Source organism: Siphateles boraxobius, unplaced genomic scaffold, assembly GCF_051911475.1.
Source record: "Siphateles boraxobius isolate OS27281-9 unplaced genomic scaffold, OSU_SipBor_1 86, whole genome shotgun sequence".
NCBI classification, from domain to species: domain Eukaryota; kingdom Metazoa; phylum Chordata; class Actinopteri; order Cypriniformes; family Leuciscidae; genus Siphateles; species Siphateles boraxobius.
The window spans coordinates 6,128,297-6,141,927 of record NW_027509215.1 but is presented as its reverse complement, the minus strand read 5'-3'; the positions used below and the strand labels follow the sequence as shown (position 1 = coordinate 6,141,927).

At 35.3% G+C, this 13,631-nt stretch overlaps 1 protein-coding gene across 1 annotated transcript; it reads right to left on the bottom strand.

Moving 5' to 3' along the window:
* Positions 1-239: 239 nt before the first annotated feature.
* Positions 240-12,109, bottom strand: stap2a (signal transducing adaptor family member 2a). The gene is made up of 11 exons (XM_077222325.1): positions 11,954-12,109; positions 9,819-9,890; positions 8,289-8,408; positions 6,017-6,073; positions 4,328-4,479; positions 3,522-3,653; positions 2,440-2,509; positions 2,245-2,347; positions 2,057-2,152; positions 1,493-1,624; positions 240-720 (listed from the first exon to the last, which is right to left on the bottom strand). Exons 1-11 carry the CDS (start codon positions 12,053-12,055, stop codon positions 665-667), a joined length of 1,092 nt encoding a protein of 363 aa, XP_077078440.1. The 5' UTR covers positions 12,056-12,109; the 3' UTR covers positions 240-664.
* Between the last annotated feature and the right edge of the window lie 1,522 nt (positions 12,110-13,631).

The window sequence follows — 13,631 nt, the reverse complement described above, 5'->3', positions numbered from 1 at the left end:
ACAGTGCTAGCAATGCCAAGGTCAATGAGTTTGATTCCCAGGGAATGCATGAACTGATTCAATTTAGGCCTATATCCTTAATGCAAGTCGCTTTGTATAAAAGCCTCAGCTAAAAGCATAAATGCATTGCCCAATTTAGATGTGCACTTGTTTATGGAACGTGTTAATTTTGGACCCTGCCCCGAACAGCACCATATTTACATTCATCTGAGCATATAGATCCAGTTCACAGTTAGTGCTTGATTGAAACCAGATATATTAAGTCCTTTATTGTAAGACCAGTTTGATGTGCTTCTTTCTTAAATGTGTGGAAATGTCCTCTTGACTCATGGTTTGTCATTACAAACCTGAGTGTAAAGGTCTTATTAAACAGAGAGAGAGAAAGAGATATAAAATATATTGGCTCAGATTTTCCTTTTTTAATTTTCTGTAATCTCAAAGGAACACGCGAAATTGTGTGACGGCCTTATTGTGAGGCAGGACAAGCTGGTGGACTTCGGCTCTCGTGTTATTAATAAAGTCAAATAAAGTGGCATTGTTTAAGTCACACTGAGGGAAGAATGTCGATTACAGGGAGTCCTTGTTCCTTCAACAGGACATCAGTCTTTATTGGAAGGCACTGGAAGATTGAGACGGCGAAGGGTGGGCAGAAATGGGGAGGAAATCAATCTTGACTAGTCCGTCTCTTCTCCAGCTTCTGTTTAAGCTCGTCTGTGAGGCCTGAAGGGAAGAGAATTTCCTAGTCATATATTAAATATCCAGTCATATTTTAACCGTCATGTTCTGTTACTTTCTGTATGTTTGGGGTCTCAGAGAATCTAATACACATAGGGTAAAAAATATACACTACTGTTCAAAAGTTTGATGTCTGTTTTTTAAAAATGCTTTAAGAAGTCTAAGCTCACAGAGGCTGCATTTTTATTGATCAAAATACAGTAAAACAGTAATATTGTTAAAATAACTGTTTTCTGTTTCATTATGTTTTCAAATATAATTTATTCCTGTGATCAAAGCTGAATTTTCAGCATCATTACTCCAGTCTTCAGAAATTGTTATAATATGCTGATTAGCTGCTCAAGAAACATTTCTTGTCATTATGTTGAAAACTGTTTTTTTTTTGGAAACCATCAAATAAATTACAATTCTTTGATGAATAGAATGTTCAAAAGAAGACATTTATTTGAAATATATATAAATATTGTGTTAATAAATCTCTTTAATGTCATTTCTGATCAATTTAATGTATCCTTGTTGAATAAAAGAAAAACAACTTTTCAACTGTAGCGTGTAATTAAATAAATTATTATACAAATATTTAAAAATCAAAATACCTAAATGATAATACTAATAGTTATAATTAATTATATTAATGCGATTATCTCATATTATTGATACTGTTTTTACTGTCTAAGTCAATTTATAAAAAAATACAATAAAATTCAGAACCCAAAACAAGTTGACTGGAGGGGTTAAAAGTGCCTTGGGCTCTTACTCTGAGAGAGAGGTGAGGGAGACAGAACCAGTCTTCTCATGGAGTTGGACGGAGAGCCAGAAGGGGAAAAGGATCGTGGTGAGGGACTGGGAGATCTCGTCTGTGGCCGCAGCGTCCATATGTCTGTACCTACTGAACCAACACACATACTCTCACTTAGTCAAGAGAATCTGGAGTGAAAATAGACCGGGTATACTGTATATTGATCTGAATAAAAGCATTCACTAAATTACTAGTACACATTGACGTATAAAGGATGTGCAGTCCTACATCTAGTGCTCACACATAGCCAGCATTTTTTCAGTGTAATGCAATTCCTATAAGCCACAAATTGCTCAAACACACAGATTGAGACTTGTTTCATACTTGTGCAGCAAGATTCACTACAGCATCCAAGTGCAACTGTTCCTGCATGTTGTTTGGCAGGGGCTTTGAAGCTGATATAACGAATGATTTATCATAAAAGTGCCCAAAAATAACTGGATAATAACACGTTGGGTTTGAACCTTTGGCCTATGACCTAAACAGCAGCAGATGTCGTTGTGTGAAGCATGAGATGTGTACCTTGTTTACGGGGCAGTGATGGAGCTCGAGAGAGAGGTCCAGTGGGAGCACAGTGCAGGGTTCGCTCTCCATTCTCATCGTTGGATGACACAAACGCTACAGGAAAAGGAAATTCAGATGATGAGTTCAGTGCAAAGCAAACTGAGTGTCATTTTATGGCCCAGTTTAACATTGTGTTTGTGACATACTGATGTTCTCCTCATAAGGCTCCTCTAATATGAAGGGCTGAAGAGTCCCGGCTGTTTTTTCCACGAGTGCATTGATGACATCATGCAGTGTAGGACAGGGGATCTGGAGGAAGAGGCAAAAAAAATATAAGAGGAGGAGTGAGATTTCCCTAAGGTTGATGTTTTCCCTTAATTAAGAAAGTCATTTTCACATACTGGGTTTTCCACGTCGATGATGTAACCACCCTGCTGCTTCTGTGTCACCCTGTAATGCCTGAACACTGATCTGAAAAAGAAAACAACACAACGGCTCTGTTGTAAACACTAGAGAGCCGACTTCAATACTATTAGGCCGTTTATAATGGCATAGTGCAGTGTGATCGTTAACGGACACTACAAATAAATAAAATTTTCGTTAATTGAAAAAAAAAAGCTAGAAAAAAATATATAATTAAATGAGAAACTTAGAAATGTTGCCTTAGCAACATTTAAAATAAGTTACTGTATTAAATACTGTGTTATTAAATAAATTATACTAAAGTAACAGTGATCCAGTGTCATAGTGAATGAATCCATTGGAATTCCAGTGATTGACACACACACACACACAGACACAGACACAGACACAGACACAGACACAGAGCTAGAGAAACTGGAGTAAAAATAGACCGGTACTGTAAATTGATGGGGATAAAAGCATTCACTAAATGACTAGCACAGATTGACGTATCAAGTATGTGCAGTATGTCATAAAATCCAGTGATGACATCAAAATAAATAAACCAAGGGAAAATTCAGTCATAATGTCCATTTATGAGTTATTAATGGAATTCAGTGGTTGCCACAATGGCTCTTTATGATGAAATAAATGTATCCAGTGAAATTCAGTGATGATGTCATAATGAGTAAACACAGGGAACATTTATTTAGGACGTCGTAATGAAATCCACTGATGATGTCACACTGGCCACTTATGATGAAATGGTATGAAATATACAATGCTTTGTATATTTTATGCTCCATTGGAATTAAGAGTCCAGTCTCCTGTGCGCTACACTACACTTTTTGTAGTGTGCAGAGCTGCGGTCTATAAATATCTCTAATAATTCACTTATGATGTTCCATCCCAATGTAAATGTAAATCTGGTTTAGGATGCTGCTTTATAAGTCAGCTGCCAATGTAAACAGCAAGGAGGCTTACTAAGTTTTAGAACAGAGCTTAGAACAGGTGTATTTTTGTAGGTTTAAAGCATTTGCTATCAGTAATAAATAAAAAGAGAGAGATTCAGTGTTTTTACCCGTTCAGGTCTTGTCGTGTGGTGACAGCGAGAGAAGATCCGTCCCGGCCCGGTCTGAGTAGCATGTTCCCACAGTCCGGATGTCTTTCTAACAGCACCTCAGCTTCAGTTCGAGACACAGGCCTGAAACACCTGCCAAATAACACACACAAGAACATATTTGTCTCAAGTATCCACTAAGAATGACGTTATTCACATCGGTTAAATAAGTAGAAGATTTCGGTAAAGGTTTATGCTTTTAATCCAATTCCTGTCAACATCAAGTCTAAAAATGTCCAGAAAGGCTAAAAATAAAGTACAAAAATAAAAAAGATTTTTTGTAATGCGTAATATGAACTGACACATTAGTAACATCAGTGTCACTTCTAACAAGAACATGTTAACGGCAGTAGCAAATACAGAATGGCAATGGATGAGAAGTTATGAATAACACATCAACCACACCGCATAGGCTATACCTCATAAAATATACAAATAATGATATAAAACACTGTATAAACACTGAAACTTCTAGTTTGGCTGCATTTTGTAGTTCTGAGAAATGCCATGTAAAATAAAAATCACATGGAAGAGATCGTTTTTATTGCTGGCTAGGTCACAGTTTTTATTGCTGGCTAGATTCAATAGTGAATCTATTCAATGTTTGCCGGTTTTTATCACGTAGGCAAAAATCGTTAAGAGAAGTAACATTATAAGGGCAATAGTAACATTGATGTTTTAGCAATGGATAAACACAGAGACGTTGAAGAATGTCCTCTCTCAGACCCTCTCCACAAACACACTCGCTCAGATAAACAGAAACTCACGCAGGTATTTCCCCCACCAGCGGGAGCGAGAGGGGGGATGAGGGGGCTCTGGAGGACGCACGTGCCTTTCGACGCATTTTCTCTTTCTCCACGACTTCCTTCAGCATGTGCAGCTGCCCGGGCAGGAGGGTGAGAGTCGTGGGCACAGCCAGCTGGAATCAAACGCAAAGCATGTCACTCTAATTTGCACGGTTAAATGCACCGGCCATAGTGCATGGGGACTCTGATCCCTTTATCTATGAAAACATGTGAGCAGCATCACTAAAGAAATGAGTGGGAGGTGTTTCAGGGTGCTGTTTTAAATGGGATTGATGTAAAGCCAGAGGATTTGACGGTGATACATACTTTTTACGAGACCTGATCATGGCACATTTACTTTATTGTATGACTAACATCCAACTAAAACTGTTCGAGGGTGAGTTCACACTAGTAGTTCAATTCTCTTGGTTATTTTGGTCCAAAAAAGAAAGTGATACATTTAGTCCTGGTTCACTTAGCGTCCACACTCTCATTTTTAACACCGAGACTAAAGATACAAAAAAAAAAAAACAGCGTGTCTGATGTAGGCCTATATTTTGCGACAATTGTTACCGAACATCCAAAACAATGCTGTGTGCCTTTTCAGAGGTCTCAGTCTGCTTGTTCAAAATGATTCAAATGAGCGACACACTAACAGAGTATTCACACCAGAGTTTCTATCGAACCAATCCGGACAAAGTGTGAACAACACCCTTAATTATAAAACAGATGATATTCAATGAAATTCTGAAAAACATTTAAGCTATTAAGACAATCCTTCAACAATATAAATTTGATCAAAGTCTAGAATAGCCCATTATAATCCTACTTTTTATTTTCCTGAAATGCTTTTGTTACATCAACTCTATTGATTGTCTAAAGTCCAAATAAAGTGGTGTAATTATTAAACACAAATCACAATGATGGAAGAACACTATATCAAGACAATTAAAATTTGGCTATTTCGAGATTATAGCCATTAGGTGATAACAGTGTCCAACTATCTGACTAACAGTCTAGTGTCTTAATAAGCATTATGTAAACAATCATTAGAATTTTTTTACATCTTATTTGATGCCATACAATTTCCAGAACTGTTATTAGATATAAACTACCATTTAAGAGTTTGAGGTCGGTACAATTTTTAAAAATGTTTTTGAACATCTCTTAGGCTCACCAAGGCTGCATTTACAGAATTTTAATCAAACATATATTAATAACAGTAATATTGTGTTATAATGGTAATAATATTACTATTTAAAATAACTGTTTTCTCACCAATTCTCACCAACCCCAAACATGTAATTAACGATCTAGATATCAGATATTCAGCCATTAAAAAAGCCAAAATGCTCAACGAAATCCTTCCCAAACTGAAAGAAACAACAGTATTAGCTGCATTCTTGGAAACTGGTCATAAATCTCAAAACCTCCTGCAGTTCAAATGTCTCAGATCTTATCCAGCTTATCAACAGCAATATTATTCAAGACTGCGTGCAAAAAAAAAAAAGTCTGATCAAAATTCATTGTTCTGCAGGAGGAGCTGTAAGTGTTTATTGACATGCACAGAATAGCACTAGAAAATCCACTAGTGTAAAGACAGCATTCCCACTAAAGAATATATGTTAACATCAGTTATAAAAAAACAATTACTCATTTGATTGAACTCACATCTACGACAGAGTAGAGAAATCCTTTCCACAGCTCACGCGCCTCGAGATTTGGTGCCTAAGAAGAAAGAGAGAGAGAGACATATTGGCATTACATATATTATTAACTATAAATCAATGCAAATATTTCCTTACACTACATTACAGTCATATAGTATCTCACAGCCAATTAGATCTCCATTACATTCATTGATTATCCAAGATGACTTACAAATGAGGAAACCTACAAATTCAATTTTCACTGAACTTTTATTCATGCATTTCTTTGAGGTATGGAAGGGCTGCGTATTGGCTTTGTAGCAAACTTCGGATCAACCCTCATTCCCAACGCAAAATAAACCAAGAGTTTCCTGAGCAAAGACTACAGTACATTCACCGTCTGATAGCGATCCTCCGCTGTACAGTAAGTGCTGTTTAGTCTTGAGCTGACCAGAATATGACCTGGAGCTGCCTGTTATTACTGGCATCAGATGTGCTGAGCATAAACAAGAATACAATAATGGTCCATGAAACCAAAACTCTCTATAGCGTGTCGAAAGGTAAATTCTGTATGGAGAAGTTTGTAAAGAGTGAAAACCACACATTTGCTCATTTAGGAAAGTGTGATGGGATTGAGACGTGCGTTTGGAGCGTGACTGTCTCAGAGAGTCCAAGCTTATTGTTTCAAGAAAGCGCTTGTCATTTTAGAGTGTGTTCACACTTGACAGGTTTTGGTTGGATTAAAACGAACTCTGGAGCGATTGCTCTGTTAGACCACATAAAGAGACCAATATGCTCAGTGAAGACCAGGAGTCAAAGTTGAAGTCCAACAAGTTGACAGAGAGTTTACTGAAGACAAAGTTCTCCACACTTTCATAGGCCATAGAAAATGAGTAAGAGGACCCTGCCTCGAATTAACTTAAATATAGATAATCAGTTGATGTAATTTCGAAATTTTTTCTTTGTAAACGTCTCTGAAGACATCAAATATTTTGACCTTTTTATGACAAGGCTAGATTAGTTCAGCTTGTACGATGTCATGTGGTGCAACTCCCCAGAAACAATATTTTTTATGAATGAATAATTTATGAAATATGAAAAAAATAAATGTATAGCTTGAAAAATATATTTACATTTTTTAATAATAATAATTAAGATATGTACACACATGTGTTCAATGTTTAAGGAAAATATTTTATTATATTTTACTTGATGGTTACACCACATCAGAGTCATTAAATATGGTTCATGCGAATAAGTGTGAACGCTGCCATCCGATCCCTGGTGCACACCGAACAAGTGGACCGAGAGCCGATTGAAATATGATAGCAACACGGACCAAAAGCATCTAAATAGACCAAAAACAGGGCGTGTTGTCACAAGATGCAACCTTAAAATGGAAAGAATGCACAAACAACATACCTGGTTTATCTCATCATCATACGGTGCCCATTACAGTTCAGTAAAGGTGTCAGAAACGTGTCTCAGGGTGTGTGTGTGTGTGTGTGTAACTAAGGAATTCCTGGCACTGTTTTGACTTCACACATTTTATAAGCTCTTCATGAGTTCTCAGGTGGTAAAAATACCATCATACGCATCACACAGTATTGTTTTGGATGTTCGGTAAGTTCCGACGCAAAATATGTTATAAAAGCCGGGTTTTTTTTGTTTCGTATCTTTGGGTTCGTTAAGATTCGTGTGGATTCGCTAAGCGAATCAGGAATGAATATTTAATTTTCTTTATTGGTCCGGACCAATAGAACCAAGAGAACCGAACTACAAGTGTGAACACACCCTTTGTGTATAATCGGTGTTGGGGAAATATACTTTTAAAAGTAATGTATTACAATATCGCGTTTCTCTCTAAAAAGTAACTAATTAGTTACTTTTTATGGAAAGTAAAGTTTTACGTTACTTTTGCATTACATTTTCTATTCTGGCCTTGGCTTGCAGATTTGTTTTTTAATAAAAAAACAACAATAAAGGTTCTATTTTTGGCAAATGTAAAGGCCCTTTCACACCAAAAGTAAAAATGAATAAGCCTCATGCTGAAGGAAATGCAAATTCAGTTTTTTTTAATTGCGGAAGAGTGTTGAACTTTTTTCTCTTTTTTACTCTTTTTCTTCTGCAATTCAGAATGGCAGCAGGCGTTGCTGCCATTCTGAATTGCAGAAGAAAAAGAGTAAAAAAGAGAAAAAAGTTCAACACTCTTCCGCAATTAAAAACAAAAAAAAAACGAGCATGAGGGGAGTGAGATGTGTGTGTACTACTACTGACAGACATTTGATACTCACAGTGAGCTTGATCTCTCCATCCTTCATGCGGAGGTTCAGTCTGGCTGCTTCGAGATTCCTATCACGACTTGGGTCATCGATCAGAGACACAAACCCACTCAGATCCAACTTCTCTACATACTATTTAGAAAACACACACATACAGACCGACATTTAAAGGAACAATTCAACCAGAAATGCCTTTTCAAACCAGACTGACTTCTGTGAAACACAAAAAGATGATTTTTGGCAGAATGCCTAACGTCAATGATTTAATTATCATTTTAAACAATAATAAAATATTTTTGTGTTGAATATTCTTATTCTGATTAAAAATAAAATATTTTTATTTTATTATTATTTAAATTATAAAATAAAAAATAATATATATATATATATATATATATATATATATATACATACACATACAAATATATATATATATATATATATATAAATAAATAAATATATTATTGCGATAATACTATTTCACTGTAAAATAAAAAAATAGTATTTAACAATAATAATAATAATAAAACAATAATAACTTATTTAACAGAACAACAGTAAATTGTAATACAGATATTTATGGCTGCTTTATTTCTTTGCTTTTAAATGTTAAACTATAGCGCTTTAATTTTAGAGGAAATTATTTTAAATAAATGTTTTTAAAAATGCTGCAATTGTTTTCCCCCATATAGGTCACACTTTTCAGGTTGAAAAATATGGAACTATAAATAAATAAAAAAAATGATAAAAATACATAAAAATCACATCCCTGCTTCTGAAGCCATAAGACAGCAGTGTATGAATATCTGAGAAGAACAGACCCAAATCTTAGTCATTGTTTACAGGAAAACACCAGCTCAGACATTTCTGCCTAACATCTCATTTTGTGTTTCAAAGAAGCATGATACACGTTTGGAATGGCATGAAGGTAACATTCAAGCTAACAAGGAAATGGTAATAACATTTTCGTTTTGAGGTGAACTATCCCTTTAAAATTAAAAACACAACATAACACAACAGAATCCGAGGGAAAGCATGAACTGATAAAATGTGAACCTTCAATGCAACACTTTGGATAAAAGAGTGGCAAAAGTATATGTGATCAGTAGATGAAGGCGTAAATTTGGGTCTGTTCTTCACACAAAGAATAAACACATGAGTTAATGATCACATTCCATGAGCATGTGTAAGTTCCCACACAGTGTGATTCTTCAGCAAACTTTGCATGTCACTTTCTCTTTTTTCCCTCTCGATTAACCTTCCCATCCCTGGCTGCGGTTATAGAGGTTGAAACTGCTATCTTGATGGGTTCAGAGCGAAAATCAATACTGAATCCACAATTAAGTCAAATCTGATCAAACTCGTCTGCCTCCTTGCCATCTGCTCTCCCACGGCTGAGAGCGCTTATGGAGATGATAAAGTTACGATGGACTTTAGACTCGAAGGGGAATTGTAGAAAATGCCCTCCTAACACTCTCTCCTAAAGCTCCACAGATTGATAGAGGATTGTATGGGTAGCAAACCCCTGAATATGTCACTCACATGTGTGTCCTTAGAGTTGTTGAAGAAGTATAACGTGTTTCCACATAAACAGGTCCATAAACGACGAGCCACCTGCATCGAGAGAAAACAATTACTCAATATGCATAATATTGTTACTTTATATAATATTAATATATATGTACTATATATATGTACTAATATTTATGTACTATATATAAAGACACAAAAGTGACACTAAATCATCTCTCTCCGGACTCAGGATTGTTAAACGTCTATTCAGAGCTCGAACACACGACGTTGACGTGGTAATGCTCTAACAGTGAAGCGAATGGCAGTCATCTCTGCATAGATTACCACTCTTCTGTCTGTAATTCTCTGCTCTGTCTGGCTAATCCTGATCTCAGTGGCAGCTCATGGCTCCCCAGGGCACGGGTTTCACACACACACACACACACACACACACACACACACACACACACACACACACACACACACACACACACACACACACACACACACACACACACACACACACACACACACGCCGGCCCGGAGCACAGCTGTCCTAAATCTGAGACACACCCCCTACACACCCCCGTCACACACTGCACCTGAACCCCACTGAATATTCCCTCTTGAATATACGAATGGTGTATGTGGCCCTCTTTGTCACCTTTTTTTTTTTTTACTTCACATTAAATTAATGTAAATGTAGTTTAGCACTAATGTGTTATATTTTAGTTGAAATAATATTTTATTTGTGTGTACACACACACATACGCACGCACACGTGTGTGTGTGTATATGTATGTATATATATATATATATATATATATATATATATATATATATATGTATATATACACACACACACACACACACACATAGATATAAATATACAGTGCACATGCAAATATACATGTATTATATATGAAATTTTGTGTATGTATACATATGTATAGTACCCAAGTAAATACCTTCATTGGTCACACTTTACAATAAGGTTAATTAGTTAACATTGCCATGAATTGACAGTGATCAATACATTTATTACAGTATTTATTCATCTTTATTAATGTTATTAATAAAAATTCAGCTGTTCATTGTTTGTCCATGTTAGTTCACTGCATGAACTAATGTTAACAAATAAATATGATTTTAATAATGTATTATAAATGTTTAAATTAAACTAAGATTAATAAATAACGTAGAAGTGTTGTTCATTCTTAGTTCATGTTAACTAAACTAGGTAACTAATGTTAACCAATGAACCTTATTGTAAAGTGTTACCCCTACATTTTTATATTATGAAAACTTTTTTTAGAGACATCAAAATATAACAAATGAAGCATACTTATATTAAAATATCGATCAATGGAAAAATAATTACATCTAGAAAGCATATTTGTATGGTCAATATAATGCTGATATATTTATAGAATGTTGAAAGAATAAGTTGAGATGGGTTTAATAAAAACGTGCATTATGCTCTGACAATAAGGTTGGCTTGTAAATAATTTCTAATCTGCAGTATTTATTAACCAGATTAGTAACTTTAGTGTCTCAGAGTTGCATGAAAACAGAATCCACAAATGTGCACTGGTAAGAGTCATGCACCACTGAAGAAGACTCTGAAAGACTGGAATGTTCAATAATCGGTGATATTGAATGACAATTGACATCATTAAGCTGTCAGCAGCAGAAAACAGTGAACTCCATTATAATAACCTGATTCCAAGAGAGAGTAGTGTCTGGGAACGAATGCATATTAAAATGATGCTGTATCATATAAATCACACACTTTAGACTGCATGTGGTCCGCATTAAGGTGTGTCCACTACCACAGCAGCTGCCGACAATTTAAAGCACCCAACAGACAAAATAAGAGCTCAAATATGAGTTATGACATTTATAGAGCTGTCAGACAGCGGCATAACACATGGCACACAGCAGCAGCGTCAGCTCATTCACCCATTTATGTTAAATTAAAACGCAGAATCAACATTTGAGTGGTGATATGGCAAACTGATAATATTTAGACAGCTGATCCATGCAAACCTCGCCCATATCCACACAATACGCGCGTAATAATTCATGTGCCATGCGTCTCATATGCCGCTGCTCGTGATGATATGATCAAATAAAGTGTTTGACATGTTGTATTGACCGCTCACCTTCTCTTTCGCTCCTCTTTTCTCCAGGAATCCCTCGTAATAGCAGGGCGGCAGCTGCGCTTTCGGGCTCCCGGTGCGCGGGTTCGCGAGCGCAGCCGCCATGACTCGAGCAGCTCAGCCCGGTACTGACACACACACACACACACACTGAGGGACAAAGAGCCGCTGGATGATGTTACTGCCTGGGAAACGACACGCCTTCTTTGGGTGAGAGATGGATGGCACTGGATATGCGTGATTAATCTCGTCACTGACACGCATTCAGGGGCTCAACACACGCACGGACCCGAGAGAGTCAATATGGCATCTGGGATTATATTATGACCCGCAGGCGCCCGTAGGCAGGATCAATCCTATTTTGTGGAAAGCATGTGTGTTTATAATACTTTTCATTTATTGATGTCTGTTTCGAAGAGAAGAGTTAATTCTACTGTAAGTTGGCGCTTAGCTTATATTATGAATAATAAATAAAAATAAATATTTTCAATATACATATTACAAATGCATTTAAATATTAATTTATGAATAACATTGCATTAATTACATTTTTATTTTAATTTATATGATGCACACAATTCTAAAATATAGGCTATACATTGCTATTAAAACAGTATGAAATAAATTCTAGCAAATAAGTTGTTTGCTCTACCAGTTAACAAATAAATAGCCAAGCAAATTATTTAATAAACCAATACTTATTATAATTATTATTGCTATTTCCATTTTTTATCCTAAATTCTTTTTCATATTTTATTTAACATTATATTTTAACTGCATTTTAAAAAAAATATAAATATAGTGTTCAGAAGTTTGGGATATGTAACATCTTTTAATATTAAAAAAAGTCTCCTTTGCTCACCAAGGCTGAAATACAGCAAACACTGTAATATTGTGAAATATTACAATTTAAAAAAAACTTTTCTATTTGGATATATTTTAAAATGTAATATATTCCTGTGATGCAAAGTTGAATTTTCAGCATCATTACTCCAGTCTTCAGTCACATGATCCTTCAGAAATCATTCTAATATGATGATTTGCTGCTCAAGAAACATTCATTATTATTATCATGATTTTTATTATTGAAAAATGCCGTAAAACATTACTTTATTTTACTAAATAAAAGTACTTCAGTAAAAATATAATATTTTTAGTAAAAAATTATTTATTAAAAAAAAAAATATACCCTGTATATATTGCTGATCCGAAACTTTTGAATGGTAGTGTGATGTTACAAAAGCTTTCTATATTTCAGATAAATGCTGTTCTTTTTTTACTTTCTATTCATCAAAGTATCATGCAAAAAATACTTTTTTCAACATTGATAATAATCTGACATGTTTCTTGAGCAGCAAATCAGCATATTAGAATGATTTCTGAAGGATCATGTGACACTGAAGACTGGAGTAATGATGCTGAAAATTCAGCTTTGATCACAGGAATAAATTACATTTTAAAATATATTCAGACAGAAAACGGTGATTTTAAATTGTAACATTAGACAACATTACTGTATTTTTGATCAAATAAATGCAGCCTTGGTGAGTATAAGAGACTTCTTTGAAAAACGTTTGAACGGTATACAGCGTATATAAAATACACACAAGTCACTTTCAAACCAAGCAGTTTTCTGTAGGGCAATGCAGCAAATTTGTGATCAATGATGCAGAATCTGTGT